This window comes from Pyrgilauda ruficollis, unplaced genomic scaffold (genome assembly GCF_017590135.1).
Source record: "Pyrgilauda ruficollis isolate IOZ18807 unplaced genomic scaffold, ASM1759013v1 scaffold17, whole genome shotgun sequence".
NCBI classification, from domain to species: domain Eukaryota; kingdom Metazoa; phylum Chordata; class Aves; order Passeriformes; family Passeridae; genus Pyrgilauda; species Pyrgilauda ruficollis.
In genome coordinates, this window is record NW_024515875.1 from 2,817,411 (window position 1) to 2,835,421 (window position 18,011).

Here is an 18,011-nt window from a genome sequence, read left to right on the forward strand (position 1 = left end):
GCTTTAGTAAGTTTTATTTTGTGCTGGATCGATTCTCTATCAAATGTCATTTGCCTATACCTACAACAGGCTTGATTTGCAGCCTAACCACACAGCCAGATTTGTCAGGATGTTTTCCTGCTCTGGAAAATCAGTAGGGCAGTGCCCACTGACTACTTCTGTTGTGCTTGTCATGTCCAGTCCACACTTCAGCCAGTTCTTTTACATAAAAACACCTGAAGAACCCTGTAGCATGAAAGCTGTTTCACATCCACATATATGAAGGAAAATTTGAACCTTTTCTTAAACGAGGGGCACTTTTTTTCCTCAGAGTTTCCAAATTGTCTAAATTCTGCTCCCACTGAAATGATTGGGGGTCTTTCTGCACTGGGATCAGGATTGAACAAGCCATAAAGCTTTGTCAAAATCCACATCAAGTGTTTTGAACTGGGATATGCACATACAATAATAATGTCACAAAATGGCTGAAGAATACAGCTATACTGAATCTGTGCAGATGGCCTGCTCCGACATTTACTGGAGCTGTGACTGTTTCCTTTTTTTTTTTTCTTCTTTCCAATGGCATATGTGCCAAAACATCCCACCATGCAGAAGTCAGCTGTCTGCAGTTAGTCACTAATCTGCTTGTATGCACAAGTGAGCAACAGGCAGAGTCATTATTTCTGCTTTGTACTTTGAAGAAATGCTCACTTATACACCAAGCACTGCACTAAAGCTTTCATTTTGGGAAGGCAAAGAGGGGAATGCACACTGTGCTTTTATTTGGGGAATAGATTGTCTACTTTTTTTTTTTTGCTTTTTTGTCTGTGGCCTCTAGGACTAGAAATAAAACATCAGCTTAAAATGGATGCTGCTTTGTGGCATTCCACTTGGTCTTAGCTCTGGGGTTTTTTTGGCTCGGTTCAAAGCATTCAGATGCTTGGAGATTTTGAGCTGTAATATTCCAAGGATCATGACCTAAAAATACAGTGCCTTCCTCTGAGAGATGCAGAAATGTACAAACTGGTTGTCCTGATTTTGTTAGGATCTAATTGAAACATCCTCTATTTGATCAGATCCTTTAAGACAATGAACTTTTGAAAGCAAAGGGGGTCTATTCCCAGAAATTCGGAGGGAATGCAGTTAATGGTTCATTTTCTTTCCTGCTTCTTCCCCAGACAGCTGCCACTGGCCATAGCAAGTATTCCCAGGAGGAATCCCTACTGCCCTCAGTGAGCACTATGGACAAGCCAGGGATTAAATCCGGTGGCAATTTCTGAAGTGCTAGGGAGAGGAATAACTGTATGGAATATTTCCAACAGAGCAAGATTAGTAGATGGCTGTATAACAATGTCAAGTAAACTAAAATTTTTTCAGCTTTCTTTTACATATATATACATATATGTATATATATATAAGGATATATACATATATATATATATATAGGGTCCGTTGCCTAACAGCAAGACTTTTAGGTTCGTTTTTTTCAGTCACGGATTTTCTCTGGATTGAATGTTCCCAAGTGGCATTTTTTCCAAGTCTTGGAATACTTGCCTGTTGTCCCCATGAAACAGGTGTAGCCCGGCCAGCCATCCTGTCAACTCCAGCGTGGTGGCTGTGCTTACACTGTTAAGGCAAAGAGTGTGGATGAAGTTTCTTGTGGAGTCAGAAGTTAGATTGTTAAGTCCAAGTATGAACTGTTGACTTACTTAGCTATTAGCCTCTCTTCTCTTTCAATGCTTTCATGGCCAAAGGGTATTCTGACTGTCACTGGACACTGTCTCACAGGAGTTACAGCTAAAAGGGAAGGAAATTGAAGGTTTCCTTACTGAAGGGCAGATTTTCTTTGGCTCTACTGAAGTCTCTGGATTTTCCATATGGGAAAGTGGTATTTTGCAGATACAGGCTGATGACAAAGGTGCCTTTGATGTGGGGAAAAAAGAGATGAAAGACACAGGTTTCCCCCTGTGTGCAGTGCTTGTCATCTTCTGAGTTTTTCATCTCAGTTATTCTGCTTAGAGTTGCTGATACTGGCTGAGTGTCTGTCATAGTGATTGAAGTGGTTTGTATGGTGCAGGTTGAGTTGTAGAAATTGAGACATGGGTGATATGTAACGTGTTGCTTCTTCCAAGCATCTGAAAAAAATAACTAATCAGCTGGGTAAAGAATAATAATAACAAAAATGTCACAAGAATCATGTGGTTATGTACCTCTGTCTTCTTGTGGAACTGGTGGGAAGACTTGTTTCTGTTGATGTGTATGAAGTATCTAAGCTTGGTATCAAGAAAAGTTTATTTCTTTCACTTAGGCTTTTGCTCAAGCTCTCCGAGCTTTTTCATTCCTTGTTTTACATTTTTGTTGCACTGACACTAGACTAGTCCTCTGTGATACTCAGGAAACTGTTGTAAAATTTGTAGAAGAACACTTCAGTAAGTTCGAGTGAATATGGCCTCTTCTAATGTACTTTAAGGTGTTTCCTATACAGGTTCTAGTAAAGCTGTTCAGATTCAAGCTGATGGTGCCTGAGATGATCTCTTGCTTGGACTTTATTTGGTTTGTTGTTTGACTTCTAGATTTTTGGAAGTTTATTAATCTTTCTCCAAAGTTTTGATTTCTTCCATATTAAAAAAGAAGTAGCAGTGAGCCACAAAGCCAACATGAGCAAGATGCTAAAGTTTCTATGCCTGCCTCTGTCTGGATTTTAGTTTTCTCTCAGTAATTTTCAGTATTGATCAGACAGCCTAGTGTCTGTGAATGGCTTTCACTTCATAAGACTAAATACTTCTTCCGTGTGCTACATACTTTACTCCTTTTTTCCTTGCATATGGAGTCTGAGATGGCAAATTGCAGATGTATAAGTAGATTTACCCTGATTGCACATTCCTATATGGTTGCAGTTGTGTCCCAGTAGCCAGTGTGTGTGTCTGGTTCCTTTTAAGGATGAGGAGTGGAAAAGGCGAGTATTTGTGGTGGATAGAATCCTGTTACATATGAGCTAGAGATGGGAAGGACACCTGCTTGTTAGGTTATGAATCATCTTGTCACGTGCATAGCATCTCATTTCTGTTTGGGCTGGTCTGTTCTGAACTAGCCTGAAGACTCGCTTGTCCATTGTCTCTTTGGAAATAAGATTTTGAAGTTGAGTTTCTGTAAACTCTCTAAAATTTGCTTTGCATTGTGGAGATTATGCATCTCTTATGCCTATGTTGCTGTTATATCACTGTCTGCTCCCCTAATGAGGCAAAGGCTGACTTCTTGATGACATCTGATAGTGGCATGTTTTGTGGTCCAATGTCACACAAGATGTCTTCTAACTGCTCCAAGTAAAGACTCTGCGGGCAAAGTAGGAATGATAACCATGAGCTGGACATAACCTCACCTTCTTCCTCTGGGGGCTTTAACTTTCCCACTTAGTGTATCTCATTTCTGGTCCCCAGTAAGGCAGTGGTAGCTCTTGCATCCTCTGGTGGGTTGGTCCTGACTGGTAAGTATGTTCCCACCCTGTTGCTCCCTCCTACAGTGGGATGTGGAAGATAATAGGAAGGGCAAAAACAAGGAAAAATACTTCCTGGGTCTAGTAGTTTTGCAAAACTATTACACTGGGTCAAGAAGAAGACAGTTTCATAAGTTGGAGGGAGGAAACAAGTAATGCCAAAGCCAGCACTCACTACTAGCACACTGATGTCCAGCCAGTTACCTGAGCAATGGACAACTTTAAAAAACACTTCCCCAGCACAGTTTTGTGTTGAGTGTGGTGTAAAATGCCTCTTGGCCCACGTGGGTCAGCTGTCCCAACTATGTCCCCTCCCAGCCTCTTGAACACCCTCATCCTACTTGCTGGGGTGCCAGAATGAGAGAGATCTTGATGCTCTGTAAGCACTGCTCAGCAGTAACTAAACCATGGGTGTGTTTCCAGCACTGTTAAGTTTACTCCCTGCCAGCCAAGCTCAGTATACATGCAAAAGAGAGTATATCTTTAAGTAAGCAAGAAAAGCCCATTTTGTTGTATGGCTAGGCTTTCCTATGGGCTTCATTCCCCAAAATGCATTGTATGCACTTAAACACTGGGAGGTGGTGGATTGAACTACAGCTTGCTGAAAGCCTCCAGAGTCCCTTCAGGCAGAAGGTCAGGTTTTGTGCTTCCCTGTCATATGGCAACTTGTACTATAGGAAGGGGAGGTTGGACAGTACATAGTGTGACTGTTGTACTCTTTTTCAAGCTTCTTATTAAAAGTATGTATTATTAATGTTGTCTGTAGGTTCATTCCAGTCTCAGGAAAAGAACTTATTCCACAAAATTGTCAGCAAATTTAAGCACAGAAAGAAGCTTAATGTTCCGGACACAGGTACTGGTGCATTGCTTAATTAAGGTTTTCAGCTTCCTTCTTTCTCAATTCAGTCTTGGGGAAATGCTTCTAGACAGAGACACCTCAGCTCTCTCTAGTCTTTGATTACTTTGGTTCCTTATTTTCCCTGTCTGCTGTGATTCCATTGCCTTCTGGCTCCAGTTGATATTACCTTATTCCAGTATGATGCTGTTTTGTTTTTACTTGGCATCTCCCTTTAATTACAGTTTCCCTGCTCCAGATGCCATGCAGCTGAGCTGACAAAGCAAGGGCAGTTCTGCAGTTGGCCCTGAAAACTTTTATCTTCTACAGCTCACAGCTCTGTAGTCCTTAGGTTGCTCTTATCTGCATTCTTCCGTATCAGTGACCATATTATTTTGCCAGAGCATTTTTGCATGGCCCTGTCTCCTATTCCTGTGACTTCTTGCTGTCTGGAACTTTGCAGACTGCAGCTGGTCAAGGTGTAAGAGCCTGGTCAGGATGTAAGCACTTGTTTCTGCACCAGAGCTCAGAAATACCAGCATCCAACCCTGCCTCTGTAGAAATCTTAAACCAGCTTTCTGTTTGCTTCATACTGAAAATACCTTCTGCACTTTTTTAGGTTATGTTCTGGACCTTGTCTGCCCGCTATCCGCTATCCGCTGTTAGCTCTCTAAAGTCTTTTTCTTGTTACAGTATCATAATATCCCACACACTAGAAACTCAAAACAGGATTTAGCCTGCTTCCCTGGGCCCTTTTTTTTTTATCATCGTGTTGCCCACACTATTCAAGTTATGCCCAAGCTGTTCCTCTGTTCCACAGTGGTGTTCTCTCCTGCATTGTTCTGTAATCTAGAAAAACCTCTCTGGTTCTGCTTACTTAACTCCATTAATTTGTCTGGTTTCTTCCCCACCTATGTTCATCTCTAAGATAATAAAATTGTTGTTCCCGTCTCCAGTTTCCCCAGCTACATTTATAGTTAATATCTTTTGCTAAGACTTGGCCGTGTAATTTCCTCTCCTTTCCTGGTGCTATGTTTTCTGTCATCTGTGTTGCACATAAGCTATTTTCCCACATAGGCTCTGCCTGCTCTTCTGCATTTCACGGTGCAAATCAAAATTACTTGCTCTGTCTTGTTGTATTTGTACAACGAATTTGTTGTGGCAGTTGCTTATGAAAAGTAACTATCTTGCTTCTATGTTGGTGTAAAAAAGGCATCATACATTAGCATAATTTTTATTTGGCGTCATTCAGATTTTGTTCCTGAATTATTAATAGACCGTGTAGACAAATTATTAAGACAAATGGGTGTTTAAATTCTCCTGGGGGAAAAGAAACAGAAAGTATTTAATAGATGATAAAGAGTAAAAAATATAAATACCTTAAAATTTGCAGATAAAAATGTGGGTAAACGAAGTGTCTAACCCTGCATTTGTTTAAAAGAAGCCAACCTGTTTTGATAGAAAGTGAAGTGTGCACTATGATCAAATATTCAACCCTGGCAAGTGTTGAGTACCCTGGCCTTGTTCCAGCACAGCACAGAGGCATGTCCTTGGAAGTTAAGCATGTGAATAATGTCATAGTGTCTAAACATTAAAGATGTGTCTGTGCATTTGCTGGGGCAGAGCCAGCTTGCTAAGTTCCTCCAAGACTAAAGCAAAGACATGAACTTAGGAGCCTTACACAGCCCACATCTAATCATCAGAGGAAAAGCAGTGGATGTCTGTATATTGGTGGGGGACTGCATTTTCCCCTGAATTACAGAGAGGAGAAAATTTGGAGTCTTGCCTACTCTGGAGTGTACCATTAGCGACTGAACCCAAAATCTTGCTCAGCAAAGGGCAGTATGGGCATGGCCTCAGCACATGCTGGAGAGCGTCTCCCTCGTGTGCTGCCTGCAGATCTTCATCCTCCATCCAGGAAGTTCCTAGGCAACAGGCCCTAAACAGTGTGGCTGTGCTGTCTCATATTCTGCAGCATTCAAGATGGGAATCCCAGAATCTTCATTTCAGTTCAGATAATATTTATCTGAGCATTCTGTGAATCAAACAATAAATTAAAATTTCTACTCCTTTTTGTGGTTAGTCTATACTTGTGGCGAGTCACAAGTCTACCTAATGTGCAGTTTTGGTTTTTATAAAGTTAATTTTGCAGAAAGAAGGAGCTTGAATGTTTGTATAGCTGCAGAGGAGACACTTGGAAGGATTGCTGTCAGGAGAGGTCATATTGGCTTCATGTTTTTTCATCTTGAAATGTGTGTGTGCCTCTGGGCATCTGTTAGGAGCAAAGGAAAGTAAGTGCAGTAGTGGCAGATTTAATGTGATTGTGTTTTGTTGTCCGTGTGTCTCTGGTATGAAAATCTGAGAGAATTTTGACCCCACTGTACGCAGCAGCACCAGTGCACATCGCCATGTTAAGAGTTTGCAGCTGTTCAGAGAGCAGGCTACAGCCCAGTTAAACCCCAGTGAAATGCTACAGAGAGCACACAGTAATGCAATTGAATATGTCAAGGAATACATCTCTTCCTTAGGAAGGCTGACAGAAGAACAGCTGGACCTGTGCCTGTTTGGGAAAGTTAACACTCATCTGAGAGTTTTATTTTTCTGCCACACCAGAAGGGCTTTCCGATGGGAAGCAGTACTTAAAATAACAAGTCAGAGTGATTGCATCTTTTCAGGTACACTTGGTGAGCTGTGCTGAGGCTCTTGTATGGTCTGTGTAGCAGCCAGCTGTAACATTGGCCTTGGCACAGGAAGGGGAGAAGAGAGGATGAACACATGCACTGGTCTCAGCACCAACTCACACGTGAAGCAGCCCTGTCGCTGCGCCTGCTCCTACAGCAGCTCTCCCACACACATCAGAGCCCTGTTTTGTGGCACTTGCAGCCCAGAGGGAGCCAGTAGCTCTGTGCCTTTGGCAACCATTCTGGTTGGAGGAGGGCTAGATCAGGACAGGCTCGTGCAGCAGAGCTTCCCGCCCAGGCGGCTGTCTCCTACAGCTGCTTTGACCATCTGCTGCTTTGTAGCTCTGCTTGTTAGTCCCAGTCCTTGCTGCATCTCTGTGTGCTGCCTGGCCGCGAAGCAGTATTGTAGCAGTGTCCTGTTGTCAGAAGAGCTGGAATTTCTGCCAGGTGAGTCTGTTCGGCATCACTTCCTTGGTGAAGAGGTTCCGTAGACACTGATGACTTGAAGCGATGCTCTATCTGGCTAGATTTTCATTGTTTATCTTCATAAAGACAATTCAATTATTACAGCCCACCTTTCTTCCTTGATACCAGCATGCTTAGACCCACAGAGCATTTGTTCTCCACCAAGTGTGGTTAAAGTTTTGCAGCTCTCTCTCATAACAGGCATCACTAAAGAAATTCTCTAAAGTCTGTTTTTTGGTTTGTGGGGTTTGGTCTGAAAAGCTCATCTGAAAAGCTGTGGTATGGTGAGTCACTTCAATTGACTTTGTTTTTCTTGTTTACAAAAATAGGGGGGAAGTAAGACTATGTGTCCTCTGCATGCCTGCAGAGTAGGATAAACTGTCCGTGCAGACCTTTAACAAACCTAGCTGAGGAAACCATCTGACATACACCTCTGGATATGTCTCTCTCAGGGTCATTTCTGCCACTGTGGTGTAGGCATGCCTGAAGGCTCACACCTTCATGGTATATTCTCAACTCTGCTTGCAAAGATAGCCCAGTAGTTCTGCCCATGCCACTGTCATGGAGAGCTGAGCATGGAGAGCAGGACTGCACAACAACTGCAGAATCTCATTTCGTGTCTAGATGATGTTCCCCTGAAAATTAGCTGAGTTCCTCTTGGGACAGCTCTTGAAAGCAGGACAGTGAGGAAGCAGAATGGATTTTTAATAAAAATCCATTTAATAAAAAGGATTAAAGAAAACTACAGGGAATTAAATCTGGCTAGCCCTATCCTTCCTACAGAACAAAACCAGGTCCTGGTTTGGAGCATCTGTATGGATGTACTTTTGCCACTTGAAGCAGTGGGATGCTATTCCTCTTGAAGAAGGTGCAGGAGCACATAAGTTTAGATGTGGAGTTGTTGAAACATGGACTCCATTCTCCTCTAGAGGTCAGCGCAAAGGGTCTTGCAAGTCAAGCCTTAGTGTGATTTCCAAGTTTTATGTCTACTTGAATAATACTCTGTAAAGAAGTCAGTGAAATGATTTCTAAACCCAGTAAACTAAGACTGCTAAAGAAGAGAAAAAGATGCTCCTCCCTTCAACATTCACCCTGCACCCACACACACAAAGTACTCATTGTTAACCTTCAGTCCTTCCTTCCTTCAAGACTGTGGCAGCCATGTCATGTAGAAGTGATGAAGAGCTTCTTTTAGAGCTAGAGGAGAAAAGTAGGTGACTTTCAAGTCTTATTTCAAGGATTAAAATAAAAACTTGGGAGAAGAAATATAAAACAATACAAAAACATGGAGAGGCATATACTTACTGCATCTGAGCTTTTACAGCCACCTTCTGCTGTTTCTTAGTCAAATGTGCCAACATCATATACTCCTCGTGTCTTCCACTATTGCCTATTTTACCTTTCAAGGTTTTTTTTCTCTTTATTTTTTGACACATACAATATGAGAAAGAAAAATATAAAAGGGAACCCTCAGCTGTAGTGATCAATCAAGTTAATTTCTAGTGACCTGACATACAACACATCTAATTAAATGCATACCAAATCAGGTCTGTTTTAATTGTATGTTGTTCATTGTTTGAAATCATGTCTTAATTTTTTTATTAAATGTAAAAAAAAAAAGTGAGTTATAGTACTAAGATTAAAAGCATTATAAACTCAATCAAGCTAGAAGTAGACAGCAGTGTCAAAGTGCTAATTAGAGCAAATCAGAATTAACAGATAGTGTTAGACCATTGCATTAAAATATAATCAATGCTTATGAATTCCCAAATAAGAAATCTGGAGAGAAAGCTGCCTATTTAATTATACATTCCAATTAAGATCCTGGTCTTGATGCACAAAGCTTATCTGAATATCTCACTGTTGGCCCAGTTGAGTTTCTTGAAAGTCACATTTGCAGTGACTTTGCATTTGCAGAAGTGACTTTGCATTTGCAGAAGCATTGGTGCTTCTACTTAATTGGATTGTTACAGAGTGGATCTTTTCCGATTAAAAGCATTATAAACTCAATCAAGCTAGAAGTAGACAGCAGTGTCAAAGTGCTAATTAGAGCAAATCAGAATTAACAGATAGTGTTAGACTACAACCAGACCATTGCATTAAAATATAATCAATGCTTATGAATTCCCAAATAAGAAATCTGGAGAGAAAGCTGCCTATTTAATTATACATTCCAATTAAGATCCTGGTCTTGATGCACAAAGCTTATCTGAATATCTCACTGTTGGCCCAGTTGAGTTTCTTGAAAGTCACATTTGCAGTCATTGGTGCTTCTACTTAATTGGATTGTTACAGAGTGGATCTTTTCCTGTGCTTTCTTCTGAGCACTCTTTACCAAAAAAAATCAGTTTTACAGCAAAGCTGTGCTCTGGAGAGGTTGGCAGCTAGAGCTAAGCACTTCAAAATGCTAATTAAAGCTGTGTGCTTTTTTTCCAAATAAAGAACATGCACAAGTTCAAAAATGTTTTACAAGAGAACATAGGTGAACTAAAATCATAGACAAATTAAAGTTTTGAATGTTTCAAATGTTTGTGCATGTATGTACTAGATCTGATTGTATTCTTACACAACAAAACATTAAAAGGTCCTTCCCATTCAAACAGAAGAGCAAAGGGCAACTGCTAAAAAAATTAAATGTGTTGCAGCTATTCTCTTCATCTAGTCCACATCCTCACACAATGAACAGTTTAAAAAGCCAGCAAAATATAAAGGTGTCATTAGCTGTATCTTTGAATAGAAAGTTCATTAAATCTACAAAACTAACAATAAACAGAAATACACACTAATGGGAAAGGCAAAGGCCATGCAGACTGTTAGGCTGTTGTGCAGTTTGTGGGGCTGGACGCTCCTGTGTGACACCACCGGTCTCAGTGCAGGAGATTGGAATTGTTCCGTTCTTAGCACTTCTTAAAGAGCTGTTGTTTGCACTGTGGCTTCAGTTCTGTGTGTGTAATTTTTGCTGGTCAAACCACCCAAAAAGTGACAAATGTGTCTTTAAAATGTCTTTATAATGAGGAGCAAGATTAAAAGAAACTGGAGGGAAGAGTAAGCTAACTGTAGACACAGTAACAGCTGTGGAAAATATATCAAGGACTGTTGAAAAGAGATGGTGTATAACCTGACAGGGAGTAACAAAAATAATGAGTTGAAAATGCAGCAGGAGGGATGAGGTTGCAGGCATTAGGAAAGAATACCTAATCATTCAGGATGGCAATGTGCTGGGAAAAAATACCTCAGGAACTTGGTGCAGGTATCATGAATGTTCCCAGTTTCAAAACAGGTTAGACAGGCACCTTTAAAAAATGACGTGAGCATTCTATTTGCTACCTGTAGCTGTGGTGTTGCATTTTAGTTAAATGATATGCTCTGTCTCACCCCTCCAAAATGTTCAGTTTATTCCAAGCCTGTGTTCCTCCCCTGAAGTCTCATGTATCTGTAATCCCACTGGCCCAAGTCTCATTCGGCACCCACTTTGAATCTCCCTCTTCAGCTGTGTGAGGGAGATGAGACTCTCTCTTGGCCCTTCTCTCCCCTAGGCTCTCCCTCTCCCCCTTCCCCCTCAGTAGCCATGCTGTTCCCAGGGATGGGACCCCCAATAATCCCTCATCAATCAGCACCCTCAGAAGTCATGTGGAGTCATCTTGCCTGCCCGCTGCTGCCAGCGAACTCACAGCCTAGGGGCCCTCTGGGGACTCCCCGGGGTGCCCCTTCCCCTCAACATGTATCCTCCTTCTAACCCTAGCTAACAGTGATCACAGATGAGGCAGGCTTCATAACACTTTATCACAGGAGAGAAAAAGATGTCACAGATTGCCTTTATGTACTAGTGATATCCCATGGGATCAGCAGAATGGCTTATTGAATCGATGCAAATTGCAAACAGTTGACTGCTAGGCACTGAGCTCAGACTTTGGAAGCTTAAATATGTTTTGTGATTGCTGTCTGACCAATTTCTTTGTGAACAAGATTAAAATAAATTCTTTAGTCGAGTGAAAATTTGGGGTCATGTTCCAGGTCGGGGTAAAAGGCTACTTCAGAACGTCATGGAGCTGCTGAGAAAGATGCAAACTGTTCCTTTCTCATTCTCTGAATTTATATGGGCAGTATTTCTGTCATGGTATTCTATCCCATGCTTACTTCCATTTTTTTAGCATGCTTGTCTTCAGCTGTGATCCAGTTATGCTCTTTTATTTGCAGCCTTTGTGGGGTGTTTTTTAAGGTTTGTTATTTTGTAAAAGGCAGTATTTCCCTTTCTTAGAGGAGTTGATGTAGAGTGACTAAAGAGGTTTTAGTCAGGAATTACTGAATTCTGCTTGTCAGTCCGTCTGTGAGCTAAGATAAGCTTATGTGAGGGCCCTTGTTGTTCCTTTAATACATTTTGTCTCTTAGCCACTTGCTGACATCTTCTGTTGCAGGATGTTTTACACAGAGCAATACCCTGCTCCCACTCAAGTGCCGCTGCCAATCTGAGTTTTCTTGGCAAATATTAGAAACTTGAACCTTCAGTATATCTTTAAGGTGGATTCTGTTACTTCACTGCAAACACTGAAAACATTCAGATCATGTTTTGGCATGGGTTATGCTCTTGAGTACCTGTGAGGAACAGTTTTATGCAGATAGATGCAAAATGAGCATAGCTAGAGGCTGAATTATTCTACATCTAAAGTTGTGGTTTTGTTCTCTTCCAGCCATACTATTAGAAGACAGAAATTCCAGTGAGGCTGCCTGGAAGAATAAAATTTCTATATCTGCCCTAAACACTCCAGAGCCAGCAATGATGCATGAGCCTTTAGTTGGCAGCCAGAAAAGGAAAGCAAGGAAAACTAAGATCACACATCTTGTCCGAACAGCAGATGGGCGAGTGTCACCAGCAGCAGGGACACTGGGTAAGGAAATTGGAGTTAAAATTTCATTAAAACTGAATGGTTGGAGAAGGTTTGAAGGTACAAGCAACCTGTCAGGGCAGTGTTTTTTGATTAGCTTGTTTCCTTACCTGTTTAGAATGGTCATTATTTAAAATACAGGTATCAACCAACTGGGAAATCACTGAGTCCATAATGGCCAACTTCTTTTGTTTGAATGACCAAATTTGTCTTTTCTCCCTGGGTATTTCACTCTAAGAACTGTGAACTGATCCAGAGAGAAATGGAGAATGGTTACCTTTCACAATTTGTTTCCAGTCCCACAAAGAAATTGCACTGCACCTGGTTATAGGTTGTAAAGCTGAATTTCACAGTATGACAGTTAATGCCAGAGTCCTTGTTGTTCTCCAGTAAGATAATCTTTCTGCTGTGTCTAAAACATACACAAAAGCTCTCTTGCCTGACCAAAAAGATCAAATTCAGTTGAATGCAAAATCAGTAAACTGCTTCATAGACCTTATTAGTACTGTGCTTCTGACCCAGTAGTCGGAGTCAGAAGAGGTTACAGCATGAATCAGATGACACTGGCAGAATCAAAGTCCTAAAGGTACAGGTTCTGTTAACACCAGACTAATCAGCATATCAATAGGCTGCAGTGGATTTATGGACTACGTCTGCATGCTTAACTTTCTTTCTTTGCAGAGGAGAAGCCAAAAGAGCTGCCACAAAGTACTTTTCAAAAATCATCAAGTGCAGAGATAGATTGCAACAGTGAATGCTCCAGAAACACAGAGACAGAAGAAAATCATAGTATTACGTCAGATATGCCAGCGGTGTCTGCATTTTTTAGCTTAGCTGCTCTGGCAGAAGTAGCAGCCATGGAAAATGTACACAGGTATGGTTTTCTTTTCTTCTTGTTGTCTTAAGTAAATAGCATGTGGCTGACAGCTTGTTCAGAAAGCATGTGAATAGCAGACTTTAATTTGGCCTGCATTTCCCCTTCCATGGCTTTCTATGACTGTCTGCTTTACCCCACTTGCTTAGTAGTGTTAAGTCTTCACCTAAATGGCGGTGTAATCTGTTTAGCAGTTAGTAAAATGATCCTTCCCAGTAAGCTTACGTACCAATTTTTGTATGTAAACAGGTTCATATGATCCTTGAGATCCTAATGATTGAGAATTATCAGATGTTATATATCAGATAATAGCAGATTTAAATAGCTACTGCATGCTGATTTGCATTTTCCAGTGGCTTAAAACCTAAGATGGTGGAGAGAATTTAATACATTTTGAAATTTCTCAATTGTTTTATGCTGAACATGGCTGGGGGAAGCTAACTAGTTATTCGTGCTCTTGTGCTTTGCTGTGTAGAAGGCAAAGCATCTGCAGAATAGCATGGGGCAGAACAGCTCTGGCTGATGGAAAGCCATGGTAGTTTGGGTTGGTCCTCTCAGTTATTGAGTATCCATAAGGTGGAGAATGTGCAAGTTACTTACTTATGAATCAGTACAGAATGGTCAGACCTCTGATGGGAGTAAACCAATTACAGGTTTACTTGGCAGGTCCTTCTTGGCTCTTGATTATCCAGAGTTGTTCTTTCATGAAACTTACTGGATATGAAACCCCATTCTCTCCTGCAGTGAAAACTTGATGAGGGAGCACTGGGCCAGTTTGAAACCATCACAGCCTCTGCAGATGCCATTTGACAGATTGCTGGCTGCCTAAGCAACTCCTCAAGGCAGCAGTTCATTAAACCATTCACAACCTCAATTAACTGTTCCTCTCGTGGGCCCCATTGATGAACCCAGTGCTTTGTGTTCAGGCTGCACATCAAATGCTCAGAGGCTTTTTAGAAGCTCAGGAACCCTAAAAGAAACATATCTGCTAGTTCCTCTCTGCAGAAGCTGTTGTCTTGCTTAAGCGGTGGTGTTTTGGGTGAGAAGTGATTTCACACTGCAGTCAGGCTGTCATCATAAGCCACAAAATGAGACTTGCGGAAGTGCTGTGCTAAGCTCTGCTCTCACTCACACCACTGAGGTTTCATTGACTGCCATTAACACTGACCAGAAATGCACAAAAGCAACAGGATTTGCTCTGCTGTGGTTTTTCTTCCTTGTGCCTCTTTAAAGTTCTTGTCCTCCTCTTGTCCTTGTTGAAGAGAGCTAATGTTTTGCAGAGCTTTGTGCTTGGGTTTTTCTCTTTGAATCCCATCTTTTGTCATCTCCTTATGTAGCTCAGGCAATGCAGCATCTTTCATAAGGCCTGAAGACACTAAATGGGCAAATATCCCACAGCTGTTGGAAATGCCAGTTTGTAATCACCCTGAGGGATGTGAAATGACAACAGGGGAGGACTCTTCCAGTAGAAAGTTAGCCACATCTCTCACTGACTTGGCAAATGGAAATCAAAACAGAAACCTAAATCTTACAGGCTAGATGCCTCTGTTTTCTACTGTGTCAACTGTTGTTACCTTTTGTAACTCACTTTATTTGCAAATATCCAGAATTGTGAAGAAAAGAATTGGAGGTTTGCTTGATGTGTTTCTTCAGTGTCTGAATGTAATTTTTTAATAGCTTCATAGAGCCTTGGGACATGGAGTTCTTCTGGCAGCACGGTTTTCATTTGAAGTCTTCTGCTTGTCTTTATTTACCTTGTACATTCCCTGGTTAAGCACTGTGAGTCTGAACTGCATTTTGTGCCAAGGCCACTTCATTGCACTCCCCTTGTGTGAAGCACATGGGTACCTCTGCTGGGGGTCTTAACTGGGCCAGAGTGAGGTAAAGTGTCCCTGGTGTAAATAAGAAGCAGGCCCCAGATTTTCATTGCTACCAATGACAACTGCTGTAACAGAAATAGAACCTCATCTGTGAGAGTAGATAACAGGCATTGTATGTATTTTAAAAGGCAAGCTGCAAAGGAGTTCTCCCAAGTCCATTTGGTACCATGACTGATGTTGATTTCCAGCACATAATTCTGGCACAGTTTATTTTTATGATACCCTGTGCCAAGAGATCATTTTTAAATTAGCACTGCTGTAGTAATGAAAGAGATGTGCTAGGCTGATGTAGTCAGGTGACGTGGAGGAATCCCAGTGCAACTCTGCTGATGAGTATATTTTCACATGGCTTAAAAGCTGTCTGTTGACTCGCACTAACATGGTGTGTGCCTCTGTGCGTTTATCTCTTGCCACACATGCTATATGTTCTGCTTCTGAGGGCTGCAGCAGCTCCCTTACAAAATGAGTCACAGCACCTGTGTGCTCTTAACTTACTCTTATGCTGTGGGTTTTGCTTTTTGTAGTCAAATACCATTACATCTGGTTTTTCCTGCCTTTGCATTGTGATGTAGGTTGTCCTCGGGATATTGTGTTACTGTTGCAGGGGCTCCTCTTAAAGCAGGTGTAACCAGAGTACGTGAGCACCTGCAGCAGTGAGGAGTTACCGTGCTGCTGTGTCTGTGTCAGGTGCTAAACCCTACAACTGCTGCTTCCTGTCCTTTCAGGTCTGATAACAGCACCTCCTGTGCTCCAAGTATTGATGGGTGGCTTTTCTTTTCTTCTTTTGCAGAAGTCAGAGGGCCACACCTCTCCCACATGATGGACAGCCAAATGAAATGTCTCAGGCTCCAGTGCTTATTTCCTGCGCTGACCAGTGAAGCTCCACTTTATTGTAAAACATTGTGCTTTACCTAATATCCTAGCCTTGTCTTTACCAAGGGAAGCTAGTCAGTCCATATGGTGGAACTAGAGACTGCAATAAAGTGCTTATTGCTCTGAGTGGCCCAGAATTCACTGGAAGCCAGACGTTAGCAACTTGGGCCAGGTCCTCAAATTGGAACCCAGTGTGTAGGAGGGTGATATTGTCTATTACTGAACTGAAACGGAGTGGAATGAAATGGAATGATCCCAGAGCTTGCTTTCTATTGAAGGCTTTTAAACAGTAAGCAGGTGGTTGGTGTGAAAAAGGCTGCCTTTACTGTTAGCTCACACAGCATCTCTTTTACCAACCAGAGAGTACGACTAGTTTCATATAATATCTAGTTATTCTAAATGAAAAAGAAAAAAAAAACAAAAACACTGACGCACTGCACTAGTTACTATTAGATATTCTTAGTCATTTTTGTACATGAAGATTTAAGTTCTAAGATGGTTTATATTAATAGGTTATGCCTACGTTTATATTGTAGAATGAATTTAAAACCTGTTCCAGAGAACTCAAGGCAGCCTGGACAGATGTACCATTGTTAGCGGTGTTTGGGCAGCCACGTGGTCCAGATGTTCTGCACTTTTATATTTGCCACCGGAGTGGTAGAGTTTACTGGGAAAAGTTCTGACAGGCTATGTTTGGGTTTGTTTCTTTTTAATTTAGCTTTGAATAACCAGGATGATGTGCATTAGAAAAAGGTGTGGTGTATGGAAAAGAAAATACTGCAGATAATTGACTTGTCTTTCATGCCTTGGAGGGTTCCTTTATTTTTGCATAGATATCTGAGCGACTTGGTGAAACTTTCCTGTAAACAAAAAGTACTGCAAATGCGTTTTTCAAAAGTGACCTTAGTATTATTTCACAGTTCCGAATAACTCAAAACCATGACTTTTCAATATTGTGTACACCAATACACATACCCTTTACATTTTACAGACACTGGCATTGTTGTAGTTACTATGCACAGTCCAAATCAGCTTCAGAGTTTGCATAAAGGGCCAATTACAGTTTGTGTTGGTAAAGTGGAAAGCTGTATACAGTTAAACTACAACTGAAGAGTAGCATTTGACTGAATTCAGACTATCGAACAGATCCATCTGCCAGTTTCTGTCTCTGCTTGTGTTGAATTTTTGTGTTTTGCTGTCATAAATACATCCCAAAAGCAGGTCAAGTGTATCACTTGGCCTGTTACCTTCACTATTCTGACTTACACTATTGTATAACCAAGCATTGATTCCTACCAATAGATGCAAAATGATCACTAGTAATTGATCTAAAGCTACAAGTTCAACAGGGTACTTCTTCTATAGCACAAGATGTTTCCCTACTTTTTGCATTGTAGCACAAGAATTTACCAAATTGGACTCCAGCAATAATTTTCTATTAGTCTTCGTCATACCGGCTGAACTTTTGATAGTATTAGATTGAGTTTGAAGTTCTTTGAATTAAGTCTTTAAATGATGCAAGTTTACATCATTCTATCAGGCATTCTTATTTATACTTGACTGAATTGATAATGTGTTTTGAGGTTATTTTGTAACTAATTTGATGTAATAGCCATATGGACGGTAACTATTAATGCTTGCTAGGTTTAGCCTTTCATTGTTGTAGTTAAGTGAAAGTCTCTGGTTCAGTGTCAGGAAACAATATACAATGTACCACAAGAGTTTTAAGAAAGGATTAAAGGTCTGACAAAAGGCATGTAGCTGGGGAAGTGTCACTGAAACAGCAACACCAAGGATGCATGTGGTGAACGAAGGGAACAGAAAAACAACAAAATTTACAAACCAATGAGTCAGTGAAAAGGCTTTTCTAAAAATTCAGGTGACTAAATGTCTAGGAGCCCCTAGAATGCCATTGCAGCTTATGGTGGTATTTTAAATAAGATTTTATTAAAGTTTTATAAGTTATTTTAACAAGACAGGAAAAAATTTAAAAGACTTAAAACTTGTGGGTCACAGCAGGGTGGCTTTTGGAGTTTTGGACCACTTTA

At 41.0% G+C, this 18,011-nt stretch overlaps 1 protein-coding gene across 7 annotated transcripts in view; it reads left to right on the forward strand.

Annotated features, from left to right (window-relative positions):
* The window catches only part of BBX (BBX high mobility group box domain containing), a 134,213-nt gene extending 117,264 nt beyond the window's left edge, over positions 1-16,949 (forward strand). For all 7 annotated transcript variants that reach the window (XM_041463894.1, XM_041463896.1, XM_041463899.1 and 4 more), the window contains 4 exons: positions 4,239-4,325; positions 12,142-12,339; positions 13,018-13,210; positions 15,881-16,949. In XM_041463894.1, the coding sequence (XP_041319828.1) occupies positions 4,239-4,325; positions 12,142-12,339; positions 13,018-13,210; positions 15,881-15,968 (566 nt within the window). In that variant the 3' untranslated portion in view covers positions 15,969-16,949. The remainder of the gene's footprint in view (positions 1-4,238; positions 4,326-12,141; positions 12,340-13,017; positions 13,211-15,880) is intronic.
* Positions 16,950-18,011: the final 1,062 nt, after the last annotated feature.